Below are 13,373 nucleotides of genomic sequence, written 5' to 3'. Positions count from 1 at the left end.
CGCCGGACAACAGGGATATTACAAAGCCCACCTTGGTTGCCTCTAGAGAGAATGTCCGGTGCTGCAGGGTGAAGTACAGTTCGCAAGAGTTGCGAAACGCACGATACTTGGTGCGATCGCCAGAAAACCTCTCGGGCGCAGGTACTCGTGGCTCTGGAGGAAGCATCACTACGGAGGGTGCGGATGAAAGACCGGTGGAAGAGGTTCCTTGAGGGTTAGATGAGGAGGACAAGGCTTGAACTTGCTCTTCCAATCTTGAGTAGCCTTCCTGGAGATTCTTCACAGCTTGGGTCAGACCAGCCAAATGTCTGCATAATTCATCCATGGAGGAGGCCCCCTGCCCGATCTCAGTCATGGCTGCCTGATACTGTCAGACTAGCACTTACTGAACCGGTGAGTCCACTTGGGCAGAGGGTGGTCTCCCATACGTGTCTGACCTACAACCCCTGATAGAGTAGACAGGTGGCTGAGAGTGCGGAGTGGTAAGAGAGCCTGTGGTATGGCTCCAGGAGCAGGAACTTGCAGGAAACTTCCAGCAGCAGGTGCGTAGGCAGGACACAGGCAAACTGGGTACAGAGCAGGAGCTGAGCAGGCAGGTCCGGGTTCAGGCAGGGTTTGGCAACAGGCAGACAGCAGAGGTACAGAAGGAGCACGCAGGAGTGAGGTCAAACAGGCCGAGGTCAGGTGCAGGCAGAGGTCAGAGGTGTCCAAGGAGAGTCGGGTCGTCAGGAGATCAGGAAACAGGAACGCAGAATACGGGTAACTGAACAGGAACCGGGGAGCTGTTGATCAGGCAGCACCTGAACGGTCTAAGCAGCAGGCCTAAATAGGCCGATTGGCGCCAAGCGGCGTGCACCCGCGCGCGCGCACCCGGGCGCCAGCACACACACCAGTGCCACCCGAAGTGCCCACAACAGCGCGCACCGGCGCGTGCCTACGCGCACCGGCGCCAGCAGGAGCACGTAAGGGCACACACCAGCGCGCACGACCGCGCGCACAGGAACGCGCACCCCCGCACGCACCGCAGGACATCGGCGCACACCAGTGCGGGCAGCACCGCGACCATCCAGGTAACGTCCCTGACAGCTAGTCTATCAGGGTGATGTTTGAATCTTAGCCTAGAGTTGCCTGGTCAGGTTGTAACACCTTATTTTGGCCTGGTGAATATGACTAGCAAAATTATCTTACAAAAATAAGGCTGAAAGGAGGAAAAATTAAAAGGTGAAATAACACCCTACACCCTCTCCACCCCTGCCTTCCCAGTCCCTGCTGTATGTACCTCCGTAGGTAATGAGCTGTCAGTTCCCAAGCAGCCAGTGTAGTGGTCAAGGATTTTAAATCCCCGCTCTTTTTCCCCTTCTTTCTGTGGGGTCTTTTGGGAAGGATCAGAGCAGTTTTGTTTGATCAAAGAGGTCACATGTTGGCTGGAGCTGACTGATCAGTATTGCTCTGATGCATTCAAGCTGCTTGGGCACTGACCACTCATCTCTCACGGAGGTAAGTACAGTGGGGATTGGGGCGGTTGGGAAGAGTGCAGAGTGTTGGTCTTCAGATTTAAAGGGTTGTTCAAATTTAACTAATTCATCTGTAGATGTCCCTGTGCCAGAAGCTGATATGCTTTAGAGACTGGATAGGTGGTGCTGAAGCTTTGAAGTAAAAATGGAGGACAGTTTTGAATTTATGTAAATGGTACACCTGTGGGGCATCCAGATGGTAGGTAGGCAGCTTCCACAAAAAGTTACCACAATCACCTCTGGCTGTGAATGGATTATTTGGATCTGGATAATGAAGCGCTACACCAAAATGTTCAAGTCTGGATTGTTTAAATCAAGTACTGAATGTTGCTGTGTTAATACACCATTAAAAAAAACGTCTATGTCTTGAGTCCCCACATTTTGATCCCATATATTTACAAGCCCCAATGAAGGGGTTGATTTTTGGCCCCAGAAACGTGTTGGCTAAAATAAATTTATATTTGGACTAAACCTCATTTAAGATGTGAACCTTTTCAGGATCATCATGCTTAAATTGCAGATACAAATATTCTAGAAGCTGATCTTACAACCTTATTCACCAGTAAAGAGGCCCAAGATGCATGTGGGGCCAGGCCAAACTCAAATTTTATATAAAATATCATGATTTTCATATCACTACAAACTGTATCTCATCATATGCTCATTTTGAATCACCCAAGTTTCTACCAGGTTTACTTTAGATATAAGCTCACGTTTGTAATATTTATTTCTTAACAGTCTAAAAACCTTGCAATGAGTATACATGCCTTTGACCTGAATTCTGATGGTGTCTGTGAGCTGATTACTGGATGGTCCAATGGGAAGGTGAGTGTGTTGTGACATTATTGCTGCTTAACTTGTGGTGTACTGTTGGATGATGACTTTATGTGGGTATACACAGCTTTGACTGCCCATCTATTGGCCTCCATAACCCTTTAGTATAGCAGGTGGCCTTGAGACCCCAGCACCATTAAAGAAGAACTAAACTCTAAAGACTCTGCCCCCAAAAAAAGAGACACAGAGGTCAAAGGACCAGTATTCATGTGACCCCCCCCCCCCCTGCAGCTATTTCCACCATTACTGACATACAATGTATGCCTGCACTGTATATCTGTATAAAGCGGTCATCTTGTAGAGGCAGAGTTTTGGTTCCTCATGTCAGAGCCTCAAGCTTAGAAAACAGTGAGCAGCACAGTAGTGACATCACCAGATCTTACACCAAATCTCTTAAAACTAGCGGTCCGAGGTAGCATTACTTTAGATCGCACAGGATGCATACAGCTATGAGACTGTGGTCACAGGAGTGCCTAGGCACCCTCACATGTCAGGAAGTACACTAATGTTTTTCAGCAGTTATTCAAGACAAATGGTTATATTTCCAGTGTGCTTGGGCACAGTTAACATTTCTAAATGTTCCCTATAAAATATAGCACATCTTCTTAGAATTGCATTCACCCTTGGGCCAAGAAGTGTGCATCCAATAGGTGACGTAGCAGCCCTTCTCATGTTTATGCCAATACTATAAACTATAAATGACATGCTTATGAAAAAAATATTATATATATAATTTATCCTTGCCGTTTGGGATTGTTGCGCAGGTTGATGCCCGCAGTGATCGCACAGGTGAGGTGATTTTTAAAGACAATTTCTCCTCATCTATAGCGGGAGTGGTGGAAGGTGATTACCGCATGGATGGGAAAACTCAGCTTATTTGTTGTTCTACAGATGGAGAAGGTAAGGAAGGTTTACCATGTGTGTCCACAGTATCCTTCTGATCCAACATGTACATCTGTTATGTAGTGAATAACAAATTACAATATCCAAGGACTGTGGTGCACTGCTCAATTCATTTTGTCTGCATCAGTAGAGGTAAAATCAATATTGGTTGATCAATTCCAACATTCGTGCAAGTTCAGTGTCTGCTGCCTTTACCTTGTAACAGGATGTCCTGACTTTGCATCTGACGCTATTCGAACCAGAATGCAGGATGCTGTGTTGACTAAATGGATGGCAGGATTTAGGAGCAAACGGTAGTGATTTGTCACCAGTACTTAAAAGACCACACAAGGTCCCCTTCATCAGTGGTGGTGGTGGTCAGTGGTGATGGTCCAAACACTACAATTTATCTTGCCACAATAAAGCTCTATTAAGTTGAACATTTGTGTGCTGGAGCCATACTGCTTTTCTCTTGACGTTCTTACATGCTTTGCATGGACATGATTAGTCTTATCATGTGGCAGTAGAGCACATGTATGTACAGTTATCTTCTGTTTACAGATTTTCTGCTTCATGGACTTACCCCTCATTTTAGTTTGGGGTGGAGTAGGTGTTTGCAGCTACCTTGACATACTGGAGATTTGGTCTGGCTTCGAAAAAAGGGGCCAGCATTTTTTTTTTTAAGGCCAATTTAGAACAATCATAAATTATTAAACAATAACATAAGAAAGTTCAGTTGGATCGCTGCATCAATCCTATGTTATAACAGCGCTTATGTTAGTCCACCAGATTTTAGACCAAGATAAATATGTTCCTAAACATGTAACTTGATGTGATGACAGTTAGTGAGTTCCATTCCGAAAATAGCTGGTGATCTTAAATAATTGTCAAAGTGTGCACCAAACACCAAGATCTTCACCATGTGAGGCACACTCCCCAAGGGGTTACACTCACCAGAGCATCAGAATATCTCGGGCCTTAAAGTAAATCCTTATAATACTTTAAAGGAAAGTCATCAGCATTGCAGGCAGGTTTGGACAGTGTGAATCTCTCCAGTTAGATACAGTTGTAAAAAACAAAAAGATTCCAACGTAGCATAATCCTGTTTCACACATTTATTAGAACCTAAAAACCCGTCCCTCATACAAAACACTTAATGCATCATTGGAAGTCGTTTTGATGGAAGTTTATGGACATTACACCTTTTTATATGATTGATTTTTTTAGACACTTTTATATATGTTTTTTGGACACTTTATCTATTCTCATTTATAACCGCTGGAGATATCTGGTGGTAGTCACGCACAGTGTGTTTGTACTTATGCTAGGGCTGGGGAAAAAAACGATTTAAATCTTGAATCGAGTTGAGAGGTCAAATCGATTCAAAATTTCAGCAAATCGATTTTTTTAGATTTTATATTATTTATTTTTTTTTCACCAGGACCGGCGCTGACACCGCACCGGTCCTGAGGTCCTGCGGGCAAGAGTTTTTAGGCGAGGCCGCGGCTTTGGCCTAGTCCGCGAGGCCGGACGCCACTGACTAGGCCGAAGCCGTGGCCTCGCCTAAAAACTCCTGCCCGCAGCTCCTCAGGACCGGCGCGGTGTCCATCAAAAGAAAAAAAACTTGATTCGAATCGTGAATCGAGTTTTTTTTTTGTTGTTTTGTTTTTTAAATCGCAGATTTTTTGGGGGAGAAAATCGCCCAGCTCTAACTTATGCACTAGAGTGAATACTGCTTAAAGCGGAGTTCTGCTTAAAAATAAATAAATCAATTAGAAGTCAGCAGCTACAAATACTGCAGTGGCTGACTTTTAAAATAAAGACACTCACCTGTCCAGGGCGCCTGCAATGTCCTCACCCGAAGCCGACCCGTCCCTCGGTTTCAGGTGGAGGTGCTGGCATTGCTAGTAAGGGAATCAGAAAGTAAAGCCTTGCGGCTTCACAGCCTGGTTCCCTACTGCACATGCACGAGTTGTGCTGCACGTTCTGAGTGGTCCCTGCTGTCTTCTGGGACCTGTGTGTCTCCCAGTAGACAGCAGGGGGGACAGAGGAGGGACCAGACATTCCGTAGATCACCGTGGATACTACAGTGATCTTTTTTGTCAGAATTGGGAGTAAATAGCTGTATTAGACAGGTATCTGCTTCCTCTGACCCCTAAAAGGTGCCAAATGTGACACCGGAGGGGGGGGGGGGGGAATCCGGATAGCGGAAGTTCCATTTTTGGGTGGAACTCTGTTTTAAAGATTTCACATGCTAATTAATCTATGGCATCCACTGGAGACATCTAGTGGTTGTTCACGATTTTGCATTTATAGTTGATGTGTATATAAATTAAATAAACCTGAAACTAAACTTTTTTCATTGTGCACATCTTAAAAAGCACATTGTGCCATCATTATTAACATGTTATTCTATGTACTGGTTAAATGTGGGCAACTTAAAAAATAAAAAATAAGCTCTGTACTTTTACAGAGTAGGACGCCAGCAGGCAGGGAGGTGCTAGCCTGGTATAGCTGTGAGCTCATTAAAGTTTGTGCTGTTGCTGTGATTAACTGTTCATTTTATTCTATCAAAGTCAGGGGCTATCTTCCCTCCAGCCAAGAAACTGCCGGAAGTCTTATGGATACCAGTGTGGAGCAGGAGCTTGTCAGAGAACTCAGTCAGAAGAAACAGAATCTGCTATTAGAACTGAAGAATTACCAAGAAAATTCAAAGGTGTGCAAAGCCAAATTTGCTGTATTTCCTTAAAATTCAACTACATAGTTATATAGTAGGTGAGGTTGAAAAAAGACACACATCCATCAAGTCCAACCTGTGTGGGTGCTTCTATGTTAATATTACATTGTATATCCCTGTATGTTGTGGTCGTTAAGGTGCCCATCTAATAGTTTTTTTTTTAAATTAATAGTTACATAGCTGTAGGAATTTTTTTTTCTAGTTTTGAACAGCGCATGGAAGAACTGGAACCCCTTTTGGGCATAAATGCTGTTTGTGTCCCCTAAAAAGTGATTTCTCCAATGTTTCTGTTCTGTTTGACACCTAATGCTGCGTACACACGACCGGACTTTTCGAGGGACTAGGTCCGACAGTCTTTCCGATGGACTTTCGGCGGAGTTTCGACGGACTTTCCGAATGAACGGACTTGGACTAAAATAAGGAAGTTCATAGCCAGTAGCCAATAGCTGTCCTAGCGTTGGTTTTTGTCCATCGGACTAGCATACACACGAACGGATTTCTTGGTTCGGTGTAGTTCCGGTGGAAAAATGTAAAACATGTTCTATTTCTAAAGTCCCCGGATTTTTGGCAAGCAAAGCTCCGATGGAGCCCACACAAGAAATCGAATTGTTCGACGGACTCGTTTCATCTGACCTTTGCTGTCAAAAAGTCCGGTCGTGTGTATGCGGCATTACAAGGAATGAGGGGAAATCTGCCCACTGGGGCCACAGACAACGAGGGAAGCTTGTACAAACTTGATAGTGTTATTAGCCCCTTCCCCGCTGTGAAAAGAACATGTTTTATTTGCAATCTGTGTCCCTGCTAGTAAGATTGCTGCCTCACTTCCAGCTCTGTATAATTGATATCTGTCAGATAGATAGGGACACAGATAGAAATAAACATATAGAGGTTCTAAACATTCTTCAGTCAATTCAAAACAGATTTTGGATGGATTTGGTTTATAAAGCTTCTCACAAGAGGCAGCCCGGTAGCACTAGTTTTAGGTATAAATGTAAAGAAATTTAGAGAGATGAGGTAAAAGAAAGTGAAAGTTCACTTTGCAAAGAATACTCAATCATGTGCAAGGAAAGTTAAAAAAGAAACAGAATTTTTGCGCAGGATTTTTTGGATTTTGTAGTCAGCACAACATAACCTCATTCACTAAACTAATGCAGGCCATACACGGTCGAATTTCGAACGAATTTTCTTTTCAAAATCAGAAAATTCGTTTTTTTTGTGATCCGATGATGCCACCACTGATTTTCGAAATTCGGCCGACGAAGCCTTCAATTTTACCTCATGTTTCTACAGAAAAGAATTTTCTTGGCCGGGAATCTTCTTTTCTCTCCGTAAATTTTCTTTTATCTCCGTACATTTTCTTTTCTTATTACATTTCTCGCACGATTCTCCCATCATTGATTAGAAAATCATTAGTTTTTCAAAAAATTTCCAACATGTCCGATTCCTCAAACTTTATTTCCGCATGAAAATCGGCTGTTGCTGCAGCCCACTAATGGTGCAAAATTCATACGAAAATTCTTAGATACGATTTTCGAAAGAAAATTCTTTCGAAATTCGAACCGTGTATGGCCGGCATAAGTGAATTTTCTCTTTGCAAACAAAATTTCTCTTAACATAGTGAATGAGGTGAAGTGATGCTGTCTTTAATAGTCCATTCATGTGCAAGCAAAAGTCCTGTTTTTTTTAAACCTTCCTTGCACATAATTGCAAAGTGAATGTGGATTTTGTTTCACCTTATTCAAGATAAATGGAAATTAACGTTGAAACTGAGCATATGCAGCTCCATTATTAAATCGGGATTTTTTTTTGTTATGCTAAAAGGGTAATATGGTTATAGGTGGCTATTTCAGATGTGTATATTGAAGCTCTTGTTTATATGCAGATATCATGCCGCCTTCTTATATGCTTTCATATACCCCACATATAGTGTTTAATTTTGTTTTCTGTTTTGCTTTGTAACAGGCAGAATCAAGGGCACAAGCAAGTGAGCCTGATGGGCAAATGGGAGTGATTCCAGCAAACACACAGCTGCAGACGGCTCTGTCTGTCACTCTGGGATCAGAGATTCAGGTTGCCCATGTGGAACTGAGCATATCAACATCTAATGGTGAGGAATTATACCTGGTCCCATGTTATGGGGTCAATATGGGACTAATAATCATTGTACTGAAGCATTAAATAGCAAGGGGACAGTCTTCTGTAGAGCAATGAGGTTTTCCCATAATAAGGTCAAGTTTTTTTAGACAGAAATTATAAACAGATAAAACATATTGCCATATAATTCCACAAAAGCATATTCTTTTTAAACCCTACAATTTAACATATTAGGGCTGGTAGGCAAACAAAAAAAAGAGAAAAAAAAAAACACAAAATCCAAAAAATGACTCCTGATTCTGAAACAAACACATTATGGGGGGATTTACTAAAACATATACATATGGTGCATACAGAATATGGTGCAGCTGTGCATGGTAACTAGTCGGCTTCTAACTTCAGCTTGTTCAATTAAGCTTTGGCAATAAAGGTTAGAAGCTGATTGGTTACTATGCACAACTTCACCAGATTCTCTGTGCACCAGTCATAGTAAATCTCTCCCATAATGTCATTATTTGCCTACATATACCTAGATATCTACAGCAGATATATGGGATTGTTGGATTGTATGTATTTTTCTGGGATCATTTTAAGAAATGTCAATCTAATCATGGTAGGCACAGGCTAGATGTCTGATGTCCTCTGAAAGCCAAATCAGGTCTTTTGGATTCTGCACAAATGTAGCCTAATGTTTTACGGGGCAACATGCAAATTTCTGTGTGCTTCCTCCTGAAGGATAGCATTCCTCTGTGGAAAACCTCTACATAGAAGGATATAATAATCACACTGACGGACAAAAGTACATTGACAATTAATTATTTCCATGGCAATTATTTCTGAACATTGTTTTCAAATGTTTTTGTGGGAAAAGCCAAGTCCTTTTCATACTCCTAAAACAGAATGCAGTAATAAATAACGAAAGCGTGTTCTTTCCTGTTTAAATTTTGGTGGAAAATATTTTTTTTTTTGTGTGTTTTAGCTCCGACAGTGTTCTGCTTCTTTTTGTGTCATATACCAAGTTTCATTACACTCAGTGTAATTTTATACATCAGACCTTGCCCATACAAAAAAATATGAATGCTTAGCCTGACATTATTGGGTTAACTCAGTTAAACAGTGACAAGAACAAAGCTGTATTTTGGTTCATAGTAACCAATAGTTATCAGTCAGAGATCACTTACTGGAAACTGATGTTAGGTTGCTGCACCTCTTTGCTCTTTGGCTTTTTGACTTGCTATATGTTTGTTTGCCTAGGGCGAGGGTCAGCAACCAGTAGATCGCAAACAGGTGACTGGTGGATCGCAGTCTGGGCTTGCTGACTCGCCATTCCAGAGCATCAAACAGAGTGTAATGCAGGGGGACTACTTGTAAAGTTGGAGCTGTAGTAGGGAGTAAGAGCTGCATATGCCCGATGTCTCCTCTGTAGTTCCGGCTCCTGTCCCATGCGGAGTGATACCAACTGCACTCCACCCCTTATGCTGGCTAGCGGTCTCCAGAGTGGTGCCAGCAGCAGGAAAAACAGAGCTCTTCAGATCAGTGTGAAGCAATACACTGGACATAATAGTATAGGTCTGCTTTCACACTGAACTGCGGCTAAACCACAGGATTTTACCATCCCTCAACTTTGTGTGAACTTGCCCTAATTCCGCGTACACGCGATCGGAATTCTCGTCGGAAAAAGCTCTGATGGTTTCTCTTTTATTCACCGACCAACACAGCTCCTCTCTGTAACTAATTGGATTTGTTAGCCTGCCACTAGGAGAACTAGGAAAAATTGTAACACAATACACAGAAATGTCAGTACCGCCTAGGCGGACCCTGTGCTAACAACCCTCCCTGCTGCCCCAGCAGCTTCAGTTTTATTTTGCCTAGTGAAGGACCTAGGAACCCTGCAGGCCTTTCGGTCCATTTTTTTGATACAGGACTTATGCTTTTGCACAAGATGAATGATCCTATGATCTTCTATCAACTGCCGGCTGGGTGACAGGCTGGTTGAGTTATCCTTGTAGTCCACCCAATCTGGCTGTCGAGCATGTGCAAGTTGCAGCTACGGTGGGCCATGACATACGGTCGGTGAGCTTCAATGCTCAGGGGTATACATATGACCGGGCTACTGATGTCTAGATCACAGTATACCAAGGCCAGCAGCCACCCTGTAACTGCGCAGGAGTGGGTCTGGGATGGAATGTCTCCCAGCTCTTCAGGACTGGTAAGTACGGCTCTCCCTGCTTTGGGGGGTTAAGCAGCTGGGCATTCCCTGGGAGGTCGATTCAGGGGCCACCTCACCTGCTTCTCTTCTCTCTCACGTCCCACGGCTGCATGTGTCTGCTGGCGGTGTGTGTACAGGGGATCGCTGGGTCTCTCACCTGTATGGGGTCTGTGCGGTTAGCGATGGTCCTGGTTCTGGTGTGGGGGGTCCCAAAAAGGGTGCCTGTGGAGGTATTTTGCTGGTTGGAGCCAGCACTGTTCTGTGGGTGGTTTTCTCTGGTCACCGTGTGGCGCTGCCCGGCAGCCATTTTGGATGGGGGCAGAGCAGGTTCCCCTTGTGAGCTTCAGCGGCCGTTTTCTGGAAGATTTTCCTATTCAGATCATTTTCTTGAGGCCCGAGTGCTCTTTTTCACCGCAGCTCTCTAGTGACAGCGTGCCATGTGCTATCACATGCTGTTTTCTGTGTATACAGGAAGCTGGGCGGCCATTCCCTGAACGCTGGTGCAAGCTCTGCAGATCGTTTCACGACCTTCTCTACTGCTGCTGCTGACACAGCTGCTTCACTCTGCACTTGGGTAACCTCCTGGGGACTACAGGCACAGCTAGTAACCATCACAGAATGCCTCAGGGTGGTGAGTCTGGCGCTAGGTGCCCCCCCAGCCAGCGGCAGCAGGAGGGTGGGACCTTCACTGTCCTAAGTCCCCTTTTCAGGTGGCAGGGTAGGGTCAGCATGGCTTCAGAAACTGGTGTTTCTTCCCCCGAAATCCAGGCTATTGCAACCGGGTCACCTGCGGATAGCGCTGTGCCTATGGACACCCTGACGGCGGTCCTTAACTCGTTTGTTGCAAAAATAGAGGTGATGCGTGGAAGGAAAGGTGCGCAAAAGAGGCCCCTGCCCCCCCCCCCCGTCCTCTGGGGAGAGCTCTGATGCAGAATCGGGCCCTGCTGCGGCTGGTGATCCCTGTTCTGACCTCTGATCAGGCGAGGCTGACCAGGACCATTCGGACAGCGAGGATGATTCCCCGTCCAGGTCCAGGCGCGACAAGGCACTGGTTGGAGCACTTATCACAGTTGTGCGTGATGCCTCTGCTGATGTATCGGTCCCCTTTGGGTCTCACAAGCCAGCACATTCACCTAAGGCGTATTTGACTTTTTTTGACAAGTTCATCTACAGGGAATGGGGTCGGCCGCAAAGGACCTTTTCGGTCCCCAAAAACATGGCAGTGCGTTACCCTTTTGAGGAAAGCCTTTTCAAGAAATGGTTGGCTCCTCCGGTCGTGGACCCCCCAGTATCCAGGTTAAATAAAGTAACCACGATCCCGGTAGAGGGGACTCCTGCCTTCAAGGATCCCACGGACAGTTAGGCCGAGGCAGTGGCTCACTCCTTGTTTATGGTTGTGGGGTCCACCATACGACCAGTACTGGCATCTGCACTGGTGTCACAGACACTGACTGAGTGGGCAAAACTTTTGCACCGCGTATTGGGAGAGCAGAAGGCTTTGCCTGTCTGCGTAGAATTGGCGGACCAACTAGTGCAAGGCCTCAAGTACGTTTGTGACGCGTCCCTGGATACCCTCCCTTTGTTATCCAGGGCTTCAGTGTCAGCTGTGGTGCCGAGGCGCCTGATTTGGTTATAATGCTGGTCTGCTGACCAGGCATCCAAGAAAGCCCTGATGGATCTTCCCTTCCTTGGCGACCGACTCTTTGGAGCCTCATTAGATGACATTTTTAAGAATGCCACCGGTGGTAAGAGTACCTTACTCCTACAAGCCAGGAAGCCTAAGGAGCCACGCCGCAGGCAAGGGCCCTCTTTTTCTGCTCATAAACTGCTTTTTTTGTCCGACCGGACTTCGGCGAATCGTCCCCAGCCCGACAGGACGGCCACAGATGGACACAAGGATCCCTGGCACTGCAAGCCTAGCAAGCCTGCGACAAAAAGTGCTACCGCATGAAGGTTTGCCCCCACCCATGTCTCGGGTGGGGGGTCGCCTTCGAGAGTTTGCAACCTGGTGGTCCTCCCGGTTATCCGACCGATGGGTCTGCGATCTGATTTCCACGGGCTACAAGATAGAATTTATCTCTTGGCTGCCAAACAGATTCTTCCCCTCCAGCAAACCCATGTCCCCGGTTCGCCGGGAGGCCCTATTGGGGGCAGTAGGGGACTTGCTGAGTCAAGGGGTGATTGTACCAGTTCTGAAATCGGAACGCTTCCAGGGATTCTACTCAAATCTGTTTGTGGTCCCCAAGAAGGAACGGGTACGTCCGATCTTGGACTTAAAAGCCCTCAATCACTTTGTAAAAGTGCAGAGGTTCAGAATGGAATCAGTTCATTTGGTAGTCACTGCACTCCATCAAGGGGACTCCCTGGCATCCCTGGACATCCAGGATGCGTACCTGCACATACTCATATGTCTGCGGCATCAAAAGTTTCTGCGTTTTGCAGTTGCGGAAGCCCATTATCAGTTTGTGGCTCTACCATTTGGCCTGGCATCAGCCCCCCGAGTCTTTACCAAGGTATTGGCTCCTGTTTTGGCGTTGCAGCGACAACGTGAGATCGCGATCGTGGGATACCTAGACGATCTACTCCTGAGAGCATCTTCCGCCTCAGAGTTGGAGGATGATGTTCTGATCACCATGCAGACTTTGCAAGAATTTGGGTGGCTGTTGAACCTAAAGAAGTTGGTGGTTGTACCGATCCAGTGTCTGGAGTACCTAGACTTGCTGCTGGACTCCAAGGAAGCGAGAGTCTTTCTCCCTTCAGACAAAGTGCAGACCCTCAGAGCCACGATAAAACTGCTGTGGAATCGCGAGTGGTCGTCACTTCGCTTTTGCATGCGAGTCCTGGGACTCATGGTGGCCGCCTTCGAGGCCATGCCGTATGCCCAGTTCCACACCAGGGTCTTGCAGAAAGAGATTTTGTCAAACTGGGACAAATCTCCGTTGTCCTTGGATCGCTCGATCCAGGTGAGCCAGTCAGTCAGAGACTCCCTGCTATGGTGGCTGAGATCCCCGGTGATTCGGTCAGTTAAGTTGTTCCTACCTCTCCAATGGACGGTGATCACAATGGACAGCAGCCTTTCTGGCTGGGGTGGAGTGATGGGTGT

General features: G+C 45.7%; 1 protein-coding gene across 1 annotated transcript in view; it reads left to right on the top strand.

The window, feature by feature from the left end:
• BBS2 (Bardet-Biedl syndrome 2) overlaps positions 1–13,373 on the top strand; it is an 85,289-nt gene that overhangs the window by 54,215 nt on the left and 17,701 nt on the right. The window contains exons 8-11 of the mRNA XM_077455068.1: positions 2,253–2,339; positions 3,113–3,248; positions 5,807–5,946; positions 7,930–8,074. Of these exons, the coding sequence (XP_077311194.1) occupies positions 2,253–2,339; positions 3,113–3,248; positions 5,807–5,946; positions 7,930–8,074 (508 nt within the window). The remainder of the gene's footprint in view (positions 1–2,252; positions 2,340–3,112; positions 3,249–5,806; positions 5,947–7,929; positions 8,075–13,373) is intronic.

The sequence above is a fragment of the Lithobates pipiens genome, unplaced genomic scaffold (assembly GCF_037356315.1).
Source record: "Lithobates pipiens isolate NorthernLeopardFrog02 unplaced genomic scaffold, aLitPip1_a1.2 Scaffold_10, whole genome shotgun sequence".
NCBI lineage: Eukaryota > Metazoa > Chordata > Amphibia > Anura > Ranidae > Lithobates > Lithobates pipiens.
The sequence above is the reverse complement of the archived record's forward strand: the minus strand, read 5'-3'. Positions and strand labels throughout refer to the sequence as shown.